General features: G+C 44.5%; 1 protein-coding gene across 1 annotated transcript; it reads right to left on the minus strand.

Moving 5' to 3' along the window:
- Positions 1–1684: 1684 nt before the first annotated feature.
- LOC119162207 (scoloptoxin SSD14) lies at positions 1685–11826 on the minus strand. The gene is made up of 7 exons (XM_075887805.1): positions 11723–11826; positions 6159–6281; positions 5375–5472; positions 4333–4527; positions 4241–4244; positions 2433–2596; positions 1685–1842 (listed from the first exon to the last, which is right to left on the minus strand). The coding sequence occupies exons 1-7, from the start codon at positions 11824–11826 to the stop codon at positions 1685–1687; spliced, it is 846 nt and encodes a 281-aa protein (XP_075743920.1).
- Between the last annotated feature and the right edge of the window lie 786 nt (positions 11827–12612).

Below are 12612 nucleotides of genomic sequence, written 5' to 3' on the forward strand. Positions count from 1 at the left end.
GTATTATTATTATTATTATTATTATTATTATTATTATTATTATTATTATTATTATTATTATTATTATTATTATTATTATTATTATTATTATTAATATTATTATTATTATTATTATTATTATCGTCATTGTCGCTGTTATACGTTGTATATTCATCGACATTTTTAATATTATTGTTTGTATGTAAGTTGTGCACATCCATGTTCATATTATTTTGATCCTCCCCTCACACAGTGCCTTTAAAAAATTTCGAACAAATAAATAAATAACATAAGTGTTCATAACACACAACAAAGATGGCCTGATATATATAATGATCCACTTACTTATGCATCCTCTTGGGAGACATGGCGGGAAGCTTGTACCTGCTGTCAGCCGCTTCCAACGACATCACTCTGTCATGGAACATATAATGAGTTAAGGGTAAACATTTAACATCTATTACACCCTCATACCATAGCTTACGTTGTGCTCAATATGTGACCATAGTGTACCCCTTCAAGCATTGGAAATTGTTGCGTTTTATTACATATAACCCGCCTCTTTATATGGTCCGCTACCCTGACAAGAAACTGCAAAAAGAAAATTAGAAAACGCGACTTTTTGTGAAGCTGCCTCCCTTAGATGACCGATCGCCAATGCCGTGAAGCCAACTTTTAACACTTTGTTGTTAACTGCGATTATATATATATATATATATATATATATATATATATATATATATATATATATATATATATATATATATATATATATATATATTCTTAAGCCGACTATACACGAGAAAATGCTGTACACGCTCAATGACAAAAGTTTACAGACACAGATATCAGAGACGATCGACGTTACGCTTTCGAGTCGTTCGCGAACGGACACATATTGAAAGCATGCAGCGTTGTGTTGTTCGCGTGTGTTATACTAAAGACTAGAAAACCTAACTACCGGGTTCAAGGCTTCTTATACTTGAAGCTTTTTTTCTCACAATGTGCAGTCTACAAAAATTTGCGGATCAGTGTATTGACCGTCGAATGAACACTAAATAAAAAAACGATTGTTTTTACTATCAGTAAATTACCCTTCTACTATTCCAAAATCAAGAGGCTCGCCGTGGTAGTATTCTTCATAAGCGAGAAAACGCGTGAAAAGAAAATGCGCGTGGTGAAACTGCCTCAACATACTAATTCGCCCAGCAAATGCCATGACGTCACAGATTCTGACGGCATCTACCGGAGTCTTGCATAGTTTCGAATTGGTAAAAAAATTAAGTACTCTCACCTCTGAGAGGGTCATGGTCTTAAAATACCATGTTTCAAAAAACTTCGTCGAGCCGATGCTTCTGGAACATGAATACTGTTTCAAATCCGTGACTCCACGCGTTTAGACTTCTGTGCGAAATTTGTAAATGGAACATTTAGCTTAATTGTCTGCTCTATTTATAAATTTTTGGTGGTGAAATTAATGATAGTGGAGTTCTCAGAGTACAGTTTACGAGTCTATACTAATTCAATGTTCCACTATAGTGTCCTTTTAAGCATTATTTTGCAGGCCTATTCTTGTATTTGTAAACAGTGGTAGGCGCCAGTGACTTACTAAGAATCTTGTAGCAACGTAAAGGCGCGTAGTATGAAATGGCATAGGCCTATGAGCAGGTCCCGCTGGAGGCCTTTCTGGCGGTTTTGCGCAGACTCACTTGACTTTAATCTGGTGGACGGCCACCGCTAGTACAACGCCGGCACCTGGAATAGGAGCCGAGTATACGCGCTGGCTGCTTCCCATCTTGGCCGAAACTGGATCCAGCCAGAGAGGCTTGTAGTCGGACAGGTCACTCGCCTTGAGAGACCCACCTGTGGGTGAAGAGGAGAGCCAGAACCGGCTGTTAGGCGTCTAGATGACACGTGGGCACGCCGCAACCCCCTTTAAGCAGAAAGCACTGCATATTAGAAACAACTCAAGAGTATGGTGCCGTTTTTTTTTTCTTGGTTAAGACGTGTCTGAGTGACCTTCTTGAGTTGCGTGGCGAATAAGTACAGGAGCTGGGAGAGACGCCGCAGTGATCTAAAAAGACTCCACGCGCCTATACGTCGCTGTCCAGAAAGCGAAAAGATGGACCGATGCGTGGATTGGTTAATCATGTTGGTGAGTTAGGTGATCCCCCAATCACTTCATCCCCCTCACCCCTTCACCTAAGTCCTCCGCTGTTACAGTAAATAAAGATATATAAAACTTACGTACAGCAAATTATGTTAGCATTCGGGTGCACGCGGTTGAGTCTAAAAGGCAACGCAATTCTCAATGGAAGGGGGGAATAGAGAACGCTTGAGCTTCAGCCTTCCAAATTATCGAGAAATTAACAATCTACAATGATGAATTCTAATAAACGAAAAACCACTCGTCTGGCTACCGAAAGCGGTTGTCTATAGCACAACTGCGTTACCTGCACTTGCCACGTTCGTTTCGATCTCCTCGGCGAGTTCCTTTTCGTAGAGGTACTCCGCGCCCTCTTCGGCAAGCTTGGTCAGCAGATCGGCGAGTTGCGTCTGCACCAGCTTGTCTCCGCTTTGTAGCAGGGCACCGGTCGCGTTGTTGGAGAAGCGCTTCCTGCATCGCGACAGTAGGACACGTTGAACGTGAGTTTCGTCCCCTTCGTAAAAGATTGATTAATACGACCACTGTTGCGTATTATATAGTTACCGTGCCATTTACTGTGTCACCACGTGTACCACTTCGACCGGCTAATCATAACGCGCCAGGGGTGCAGATGGAATTTTTTTCCGTTGGGGGGATGGGGAGGATTAACGATACTTTATGTATTTTCGTGTGTGCGTTTGTATAGGTTCGTGTACGCACTCATGCAAACTTGTAAATTTCGAGGGTAATAGAAAAGGGAGGGGTTAAACCAACCCCCCCCCTCCCAGCTACGCCAGCACAACGCGTATTAGCGTGCGAATGGTAGTTTCTGGTGCGATTATACGTTTCTGTCACTCAATATATCTGAAGCGTTGAGGAGACTCGTTCCGCTACATGACATTCATGTAGTGTTTTCTTTTTCTTTTGCTATATAAGCTTCAGCAAATCTCATGGTTCTGTAGTAGAACTCTTCCTTGCCACGCAGATGGTCTGTGTTCGATCTTCACTAGGATCCGGAAACCTTTCTGATTAACTTATTTTTGAATCTTGCACGTCATGATAGTCATAGTCTTTCTTGGGATACTTGCATGCCGGAATTTAGGCCGGTCCGTCCGTCCGTCCGTCCGTCCGTCCGTCCGTCCGTCCGTCTGTCTGTCTGTCTGTCTGTCTGTCTGTCTGTCTGTCTGTCTGTCTGTCTGTCTGTCTGTCTCTCTGTCTGTCTGTCTGTCTGTCTGTCTGTCTGTCTGTCTGTCTGTCTGTCTGTCTGTCTGTCTGTCTGTCTGTCTGTCTGTCTGTCTGTCATACAATTCAGCCACCCGGCCAAAGTTTAGGCATTTGCTCAACGCCCAACCATCTTGAACCGGTGGCAGCGTTCATATTTGTGAATCTTAGGAGCTGCTGTAGCATTCATAGAAGCCAATGGACTGCATGCACGTCTTTAGAGTTACCCCAGTGTAGCCAAACCAAATTTTCATATCCTTACTTTACCATCGTCGCTCGTCACTCTTTAGCTCCACTGTCACCTTTCTCCAGTGTAGAGCACTCGGTCAGAGCAAATTGTAGCTCAGGCCAACCTCGACCTTTCTGTCAATAAATTCTTTCTCTCTCTCTTGTCGCCATCTAAGACGCATATTAGCGCATATAACGCATATCTGAGGCGCAATATCAATACTTAGGTATTAGGTGGTATGTAGCTTTACTATAAAATGCATATATACGTAATTTTAAAGGCAATAATGATTCTTAGAATGCGCTGAAAATGCGATGCTATGCACGAAACAAAGCAGGCCAAATACTATCTTCTTTCAGTGACATTTGCAGTGAATAACGCAAAGACATGGCCATTCTTTCTCTTCTTCGTCGAAGGCATGGCTTACCTTCTACGTGATCTCGAGTGTGCACACGTGAAGACATTGAGCGGCAACTGTGCAACTCACGATGCTCAAATCAGTTAATGGACGTCCACTATTTATGGTGCGGCTATTTTTGTTCATGGAATTATTTGCCGGAAGAAGAGCGAGCGGCAAATTCGAGGCAGCGTCCTGCGCTATAACGTTTGGCCCACGTGTTCTGAGCAGCCCCGACCTCTGCTACCGATCAGCAGCGGTTTCTCACCATGCTGTAAAAATGTTGAAGGGCTGCTTAAGACTCATCTGGAGTCAGCTGATGGATCTCTCTTACTCGTGCAAATAATGATACAACAGTACCTATAGGGGCAGGCGATAGATTTAGTACAATCATGTTGTTCGCCAGGGCAGCTGCCAGGTTCGGTCCGATGGTGAAACCTTCCCTGGCGATGCGTATGGCTGGCTGAAAGACGTCCTTCCAGGGAAGCTTGCCCGTCTCGTTGTGCAGAGCCTGCATCCCTGCCAGTGCGCCCGGCACGATCACAGCATTCGCCCCTGGATGGACAGAAAGCATGAATTAGAGCTTAACAAAAGGCAAATTAGTTTGCTTGAAATCTTTCTTTTAACATGAAAGTGTTTTATGCCGGGGTCCACCAAGATTTCAGGGATGTACTTCCGTCACGAAAATCACGTCTGAAAAACAACACGCCAGAAGAAAACGTTCCGTTATGGGGAGTCGAACCCATGACCTCTCGGTCGGCGACAACAGCTGCCGGGCACGCAGTCCGATCACATATACTTTGTAGGCTTTGAAAGCGCTCCTTTTATATCTACCCCTGCCCTCTCAAAGTGCTGTAAGTGTAATAATGCATCATAATCTGGAAATACATGACCATCCCCTCTATCTATCTTCATCAATCGCCGGATAGATAGATAGATAGATAGATAGATAGATAGATAGATAGATAGATAGATAGATAGATAGATAGATAGATAGATAGATAGATAGATAGATAGATAGATAGATAGATAGATAGATAGATAGATAGATAGATAGATAGATAGATAGATAGATAGATAGATAGATAGATAGATAGATAGATAGATAGATAGATAGATAGATAGATAGATAGATAGATAGATAGATAGATAGATAGAACATTGATTTCAGTCACTACTCGTTAATTAATCTTGTTAGATTCCCGAATTATCACTTTCCTCCAGTCACTGCCTGTAAATCGATTAATCAAAAAAGTTCAAACAATGAAAGTGTTTAAATAAGAAGCGGACAGCGATGGTGATTAATCGTTTTGCGGGACACTTTTCTTCTATTAATCGCCTAATCAATCATCGATATTAACATTCATAGCGCTTACAACCAAGAAGACACGTTAGAACCCACCGAGTTTTAGCGCCGATGCGTTGGATGAAAACATATCCTCTGTGATGCTTTTCGGAGACACCCCAAGAGCGTCCAAGGCTTGAACCTTCATGGTAGCCCTGAGGCCGTAAAAAAACAGAAAGAAAGGAGCTGGTTCAATTGTACTTCAAGATGACTCATGTTTTTTCGGGACTGGTGGGTACACTGACACTGTAATAAGATACGAAATGGCTCGACTCGGGTGATGACAAGAGCACACCACAGAGCGCCCTTTTGCGTTATCTTTCTCGTCCCCTATAACGTCATTTTATATTTTTCTTGTGATATGTGTGATAGAAACAAAGCAACGAATCATTTTGACAACCTGGGATTGTTTAACGTGCAGCAGAATGTAAGTTTAAACATGCATGCCGCATCCATCGAAATAGAGTCATAGTGACTGGACGTTGACCATACGTTCGCGAGCTTATAGTCGGAAAGCTCTAGACGCTAAGCTATGTCACCTCGGATACCGCTTTTTCACTACAGAATGATTTCAAAACGGAACTGCACATGGCACTATAGAACGCAAAACATTGGCGTAGACAGAAATTTTTTCGGGGGTGGGGTGGGGGGGAGGCGGCTTTTGACAGACCAATTTCATGCGTGCGTTTGTATGTGTGCGTGAATAAATACGCCAGCAAAAGTGAAATTTTTCGGGGGCAGGGTGTTTAACCCCCCCCCCCCCCCTCTGTAGCTACGCACAGTACCGGTATCATCGTAATCATGCTCTGCTTATTATATATAGGTACGAAGTAAGGCTCACTTGTTGTAAAGAATGGCCATGAGACCACCACCGATTCCGGTGAGGTGCGGGGCGGTGACTCCCATGCACAGCAACGTGGCCACGGCGGCGTCCCCTATTGCGCCGCCCTTGCCGAAAATCTCTCTGCAAAGTACAGGACGAGAAAAAAGACCCGGCTGGTACGGTGCGAGTGGCATTAACTCCAGAATTTGATTGATATGTGGGGTTTAACATCCCAAAATCGCCATTTGATGATGAGAGACGCCGTAGCGAAGGGCTCCGGAAATTTCGACCACCTAGGGTTCTTTAATGTGCACCCAAATCTGAGCACACGGGCCTACAACATTTCCGCCTCCATCGGAAATGCAGCCGCAGCCGCTGGGATTCGATCCCGTGACCTGCGGGTCAGCAGCCGAGTACCTTAGCCACTATAGACCACCGCGGCAGCGCTTGACTCCTGAATTTGCGAAGCTGTAGAACTTCCACGATGGATGGCACCTGAAGTAAGCGTCAGAGTTTAGAATTGTAGGATACTTATTAAATATGTCCTGCCAACCTTTTTTCAAGTAGCCATAGTATGGATTCACTAAAGGGGTTCATAGATTCACGAATTCACTACCGCAAATATTTTTAGAATCCGTCCAGTACGAGTGGAGTCACAAAAATTTCACTCTTCTTCCATCCCGACGAAAGCGCTGGAAGCTAAGCAGGAAGGGATGGCACGGGGAAAGAAAATACGTCACACACGCCTCATGATCTTGAGCACTTTTTTTCTTCTTTTTTCCTTTGAATATGTGGCTTTTCAGTGTGATCATGTACACACGTGGACAAGTAGCGCCCTACCACGATGACCGCAGTAACGACCACGCGCGCCATGCTCAAATCAGTCAATGGCTGATAAAATGGCTGTAACGAGCACGGTGACGAGTGATTTCTGAGCCTGTAGTGTCATTTGTCGAGAAAAGAGAAAGCAATTCTGAGCTGGCATTGACAATTTTTTATGAATTCTACGCCGCGTGTTACCTTGTAATATTTGGCTTGCGTGTTCTCGGGAGCCTCAAATACCGATAAACAGCTTTTTCTGACCATGCTCAAAAAATGTTGCGTGGTGCCTTTAATATTAAAACCTTAAGGGCCCCTAAAACACGTCTAGTATTTTGTTTTACAAATTTCAAGGAGACGCTCATCGAGTTAAGACACCGTCATGATCAACAATGTCAAACGTGGCCGCTGGTACACCGTGTTATTGAAAAAAAATCCCAGCATATTTACGGAGTGAATGATGATGAGTGGGGCGAAGCATCCGGATGGACGGACGCATAGACGAATGAACGGACGCGCGGAAGCATAGACGGACTCATGGATGGACGGACGGGCAGGTGGACAGATGGACGGACGCATGGACTGACTCATGGACGGATGGACGGAAGCACCAACTGATGGACGGACGAGCGAACGGACGGACGGATGAATGCTTCACCCCACACCTCATCATTCACTCTATGGATATGCTGTGAAAACGACGAACACCATCTAGTTATATTATTCCTAAAAACCTGTACACACAACGCCATCTATAGAGCAACTCATAAACTAGAGGTGGCTACACCCTACTAGTATACGACTACAGAGGATGGAACGACCTAAGGGCTAAGGAACTTTGCTACTTAAAAAAAATCAATCTTATGCTACTTTGCCCAGCCTTTCGTTTTCCCCAGCGTTGATCGTGACGTGGGCCCCCGCATCTGGTTTTTCCCATTCGTCCGCTGTCCCGGTCTTGAGTACTTTCCAACCCCTTCTCTCTCTTCATTTTTTCGCTTTCACCCTGTGTCATGCCGAACCGTCAAACCCAGACAGCTAACTTTTTGTATGTGATATCGTAGAATGTCCCGGTGTTCGTTATATATATATATATATATATATATATATATATATAATTTTTTGTTTTTCTTCGTTATACATCAGACAACGGGACAGGCCATTAGATTTTTACTTCTCCTAAATCTTTTTGCCGCAAACCGTTTTAAAATTGGATCATCATCAGCCTGACTACGCTCCCTGTAGGGCAAAGGCATCTCCCACGATCCGCCAATCAACCCGGCCTTGTGCTTTTCCGCTGCCACGTTATACCTGTGAACTTTTTAATCTCATCGGCCCACCTATATACCTTTCTGTCTCCCCTTTGTACATTTGCCTTCTCTCGGAATCCAGTTACCTCTGATGACCAGTGGTTATCCTGCCTATGTGCTACGTGCCCCACCCATGTCCATTTCTTCATCTTGATTTCAACTATGATAATCTTAAACCCGGTTCGTTCCCTGACCCACTCTGTTCTCTTCTTCTCTAATGGTTACACCCATCATTTTCTTTTCCATCGCTCGCTGCGTCGCCCTCAATTTAAGCTGAACCCTCTTTGTAAGCCTCCAGGTTTCTTCTGCTCCGTAAGTAAGTACCGGCATGATTCTGCTATTATATATCTTCCTTTTGAGGGTTAGTAGCAGATCGCTATTCATGATTTGAGAATGCTTGCTGAATGTGATCCGTTGTGACAAAACTAGAGCCCAATGAAATGGGTCTGTTCTAAAAGTCACCCATTACGTGGCAAGCCAGGACGTGCGGAAAAGAAGCTAAGGAGCCTTTTTTTTTTCTTTGTTAGATAAACTGTGCGAAATGCGAGTGAGAATGAGCCAGGAGGTTTACAGCCGAGAAAGTTCGGTTCATATTACTTCCAGCGGCGTTAAGTATGCGTTTGCGTATGCAACCTGTTAATACTGGCTGTGTGCACTTGGGGGTAAAAGAGCGCAAGATACGTATAGCTTACAAGTCTCGACCACGGTCTCGACTTGACCTCAGTGTTACGCGTATGACGGTAATCGATGACTGTGATAAAAGCACTATGGTGTTCAACGGGTCGTTCGACGTACCGCATTCGAACACCAACTTCAAAAGTGTCACTTTTCTATTCGCGAAAAGGAATGCAACCAGTGGTACCATTCGTTTCCTGTCAAAATAAATTATGACTGTCTCCAGAATAATTATTTATTTAGTTATATGCTAATTAGAATTATACGCTGAAACTCACACAAAGCGACACATTGCTTCTTTTTTTCTAACGCGCAATCTTAAAACTCAGTGCCTCGGATTTATTCTCTGTGAAGTTGACACATTTGCAGCCAGTGCATAATAATTTGCGCCTGATAAAGACTATTTTACCTAAGACATAGGGGCGCCGTCATCTTGAGCCGTTAAGCAGATCTTTTACAGCGAGAGATGTTATGAAATCATAACATGAGTCGCGTGCGCACCGTAGTTCTCCGCCGCCGCCACCGCCGGTGTCCGTAACCACTATCACACGAAATAATAAAAAAAAACCTTGGTGAAGAAGAAAACATCAAGGACACAATGGAACTCGAACCCGCGTCCCCTTAGTGCCAGGGCAGTATTTTACCACTGAGCCACGCCGATGCTTGGGAATTGTTCGCAATATTGCCTTAGGCAGGCTTTATGTCGGGAAAGGAGTGGCGTTGATATGAGTAATACAGCGTTTTAGAATAGCAAAGAAGCAACCAGGTGTAACATAATGCAAATTGCACAACGAGCGGCTCGTCGAATGCTACATCCCTTTAAAAAATTGATCTTGTTAACCTATTAACTGCCGCGCATACCCACTGTGAGGGACTGTGGGGATTACAAAAGCTTCTGGCATGATTCGTCGTCGTCAGCCACAGGACGAAAAATTGCACAAGGTTCCTTGCAACTGTGCAGCGGGTACCATGCTCTCCGAAGAATAACGAAGGATGGCGTAGTGAATTCCTGCCTACTACACCTTGATTAATGGTCTACTGGGTACCCTGCAAGTGTGCTTGCAGACTACCCAAAGAGTGTTTAGGGAAAAAAGGCTATGATAGGCCGCTCTTTCAGCTTTCGCTGTGACAGTGTGGCGAGTTTCGTGCAGGCCTGGCGGTTGTTGTTGTTGTTGTTGTTGTTGTTGTTGTTGTTGTTGTTGTTGTTGTTGTTGTTGTTGTTGTTGTTGTTGTTGTTGTTGTTGTTGTTGTTGTTGTTGTTGTTGTTGTTGTTGTTGTTGTTGTTGTTGTTGTTGTTGTTGTTGTTGTTGTTGTTGTTGTTGGTTTTGCATATGCTGTAGGCCCGTGTGCTCAAAATTGTGGTCAAAATTTTCGGAGTCCTCCACTACGGCCTCTCTCATAAATCAAATGGTGGTTTTGGGACGTTAAACCCCACATATCAATCAATCATTATTGTTGCATACTGCGATATGAATGAAAAAGATCACGAAGTACCGTATACACCAACACAACCGTTTTCATGCGGGTGAGTCTACTTTAAGACTGTTAGTTTGTATGTTAAAGATACAAAATACATAGGTTAACAGACTAATGTGACGACACTGAAAGCTCTCCGTAAAATATGGTCTGCACAAGTGCCTCACTTGGCGACATCTGCGCAGAGCGGCGCGTCGCAGACGGCGGCCCACTTCTCGAACGTGATGTCCGGGGGCGTAGGCGTCACGATGGTGATAAGGCCGAGGAGATACAACATGAGGAACAAGACGATAAGGAAGGGTGCGCATCAGCAGCAGCAGATCAACGTCAAGACGTTACAGCAGAGATTTCCGATGGGGCTGCGTGTACACGGAAAAATAAACGTCTTGCATGAGAAAAAAAATTGGCCCCGTATCTGCATGTTTCACTGCAAATGTCGTCAAAAGACGATATTCTTGCGTCCGGAGAGAGCGCGCAAAACGTTCATTTGACGATCCGCATGAAAAAAAAAATCGGTGAAGTGTATTCTGGAAACGCTGCGTTAGAAAGTCTCGATCCATGCACTGAAGGCGAACGAGTGCATCTAGGCACGTTAGACACGAGCGCCATCTGGCAGTTATCTTCGAAAACGAAGGAAGGCGTACGCGCCTGTCTTTGAGGCGATAAGGTGCCGAACGCAAAGTGACGAACAGGTGCCACCACCGTGTCGTCATAGCAAAGCGTTGAAAACACTCAGTGCCTTTTTGAGCATTGCGTTGCACTGTCACCGCAGCGTGATAAACGCTGCGGTTCTTAGAATTATTTATGTACGCCTTCTCTAGTATAAAAACACACATACAAAATATTGGCGTGTTGTTGAAGCGATGACGTACTTTTAGCAACCTGGCTTTGGTCCTCGGCTTTCCGGGGGAAATGTGGAAAGTAAGCGATTCTTGGAAAGTAACATCAGTTGTCCCAGGCCACCATTATTGTGAAAAATGTGCATGGTCGTTGCCATGATAATAAACATTGACATGGTACAGGTCCTACTCATTAAAGGCATCGCTCCACTCCGATGATTATGGAAAGGGGTGTGCCACTCCACCCCCCCCCCCACCCGCTTGTTCGCCAACCTAAATGTTATGGCCCCCATATGGGAGCTTTTAACAAAAGCTTTAGTACGACCGTCGAAACGTCGGCATTTTATTTGCTTTTATCGTGATCAGCGTCTTGTTCTAATTAGGTTCATGTCTGTTCCTCACCAAACGGATTTCTGTCCAACTAACGATTTCAATCAACAAGTGTACGAACTTCAGCATAACATACTTGTCGAAGGTATCCCCTCCTTTGGCAGAGTCTCCTGCTCCACCTCCTCCACTGCTTGCGAGCGTGCCACCGCCAGTGCTACCAAGAAGGGATGAGACGTCCATGGTTTCGAACCCTTGATTTCTCGGAAGGCCCTTGCTTGTTCACGTTGCCTCTGCCGATGGATGATTGGCGTAGATCAGCGTGAGATTAGAAAGCCGTTCTTGGCATCAGCCGGGAAACGACAGAAATGTTTGGGGAAGAACCTGAGAATCGAATCAGAGTAAGAAATTCACCGAGAAATCGACTGGAAGCAGATGAAAACTGTTTAAAGGCTCAATGAGTGCACATGTGCAGTGTCTTGTCTCGTTTGCAGTGGCTGTCATGAGTATGCTTCAACTAGCCCAATTTGCTACTATGTCCAAAGATAAAGGTTCGAAAGTGGATAGATGAATGTGGCTGCAAAAAGTTATTGCGTTTTACGTTCATAGCGCATCAGGCCGCTCCCCCGTTGGAACAGTATATGGCCGAGCCAGACCGACACATCATGGGTGTCCTGGACAGACCATATTTGAGACCCGGCATCGTGGCTCTTGGTTGCAGATTGCGACTTGCTTTGATCTGGTCCACACGTGCCTCGCAACGAGGGGCAATGTCAGTTCATATGGTCTATAAACTAGGGAAGTTGTTCAGTTCCTGCAAAAGCTACCGGTATAAGAGCCGAGTTAACTATTGCTTAATGATGATTGATTGATATACGGTGTTTATCGTACCAAAACCACCATATGATTATGAGGGAAGCCGTAGTGAAGGGCTTCGAAAATTTCGACCACCTGGGGATCTTTAACGTGCACGCAAACTTGAGCGCACATGCCTACAGCATTTTCGTCTTCACCGAAAATGCAGCCGCC

Source organism: Rhipicephalus microplus, chromosome 3 (genome assembly GCF_043290135.1).
Source record: "Rhipicephalus microplus isolate Deutch F79 chromosome 3, USDA_Rmic, whole genome shotgun sequence".
In the NCBI taxonomy this organism is placed as follows: domain Eukaryota; kingdom Metazoa; phylum Arthropoda; class Arachnida; order Ixodida; family Ixodidae; genus Rhipicephalus; species Rhipicephalus microplus.

Bases quoted from the DNA above. Each gene is read 5' to 3' on its own strand.
- LOC119162207 (XM_075887805.1), bottom strand. From the start codon at position 11,826: ATGGACGTCTCATCCCTTCTTGGTAGCACTGGCGGTGGCACGCTCGCA. The intron at 6,282-11,722 runs GTATGTTATGCT...TGTACTTTGCAG, and splicing joins GGAGGGGATACCTTCGACAA to AGAGATTTTCGGCAAGGGCG. The intron at 5,473-6,158 runs GTGAGCCTTACT...TTACGGCCTCAG, and splicing joins ATGGCCATTCTTTACAACAA to GGCTACCATGAAGGTTCAAG.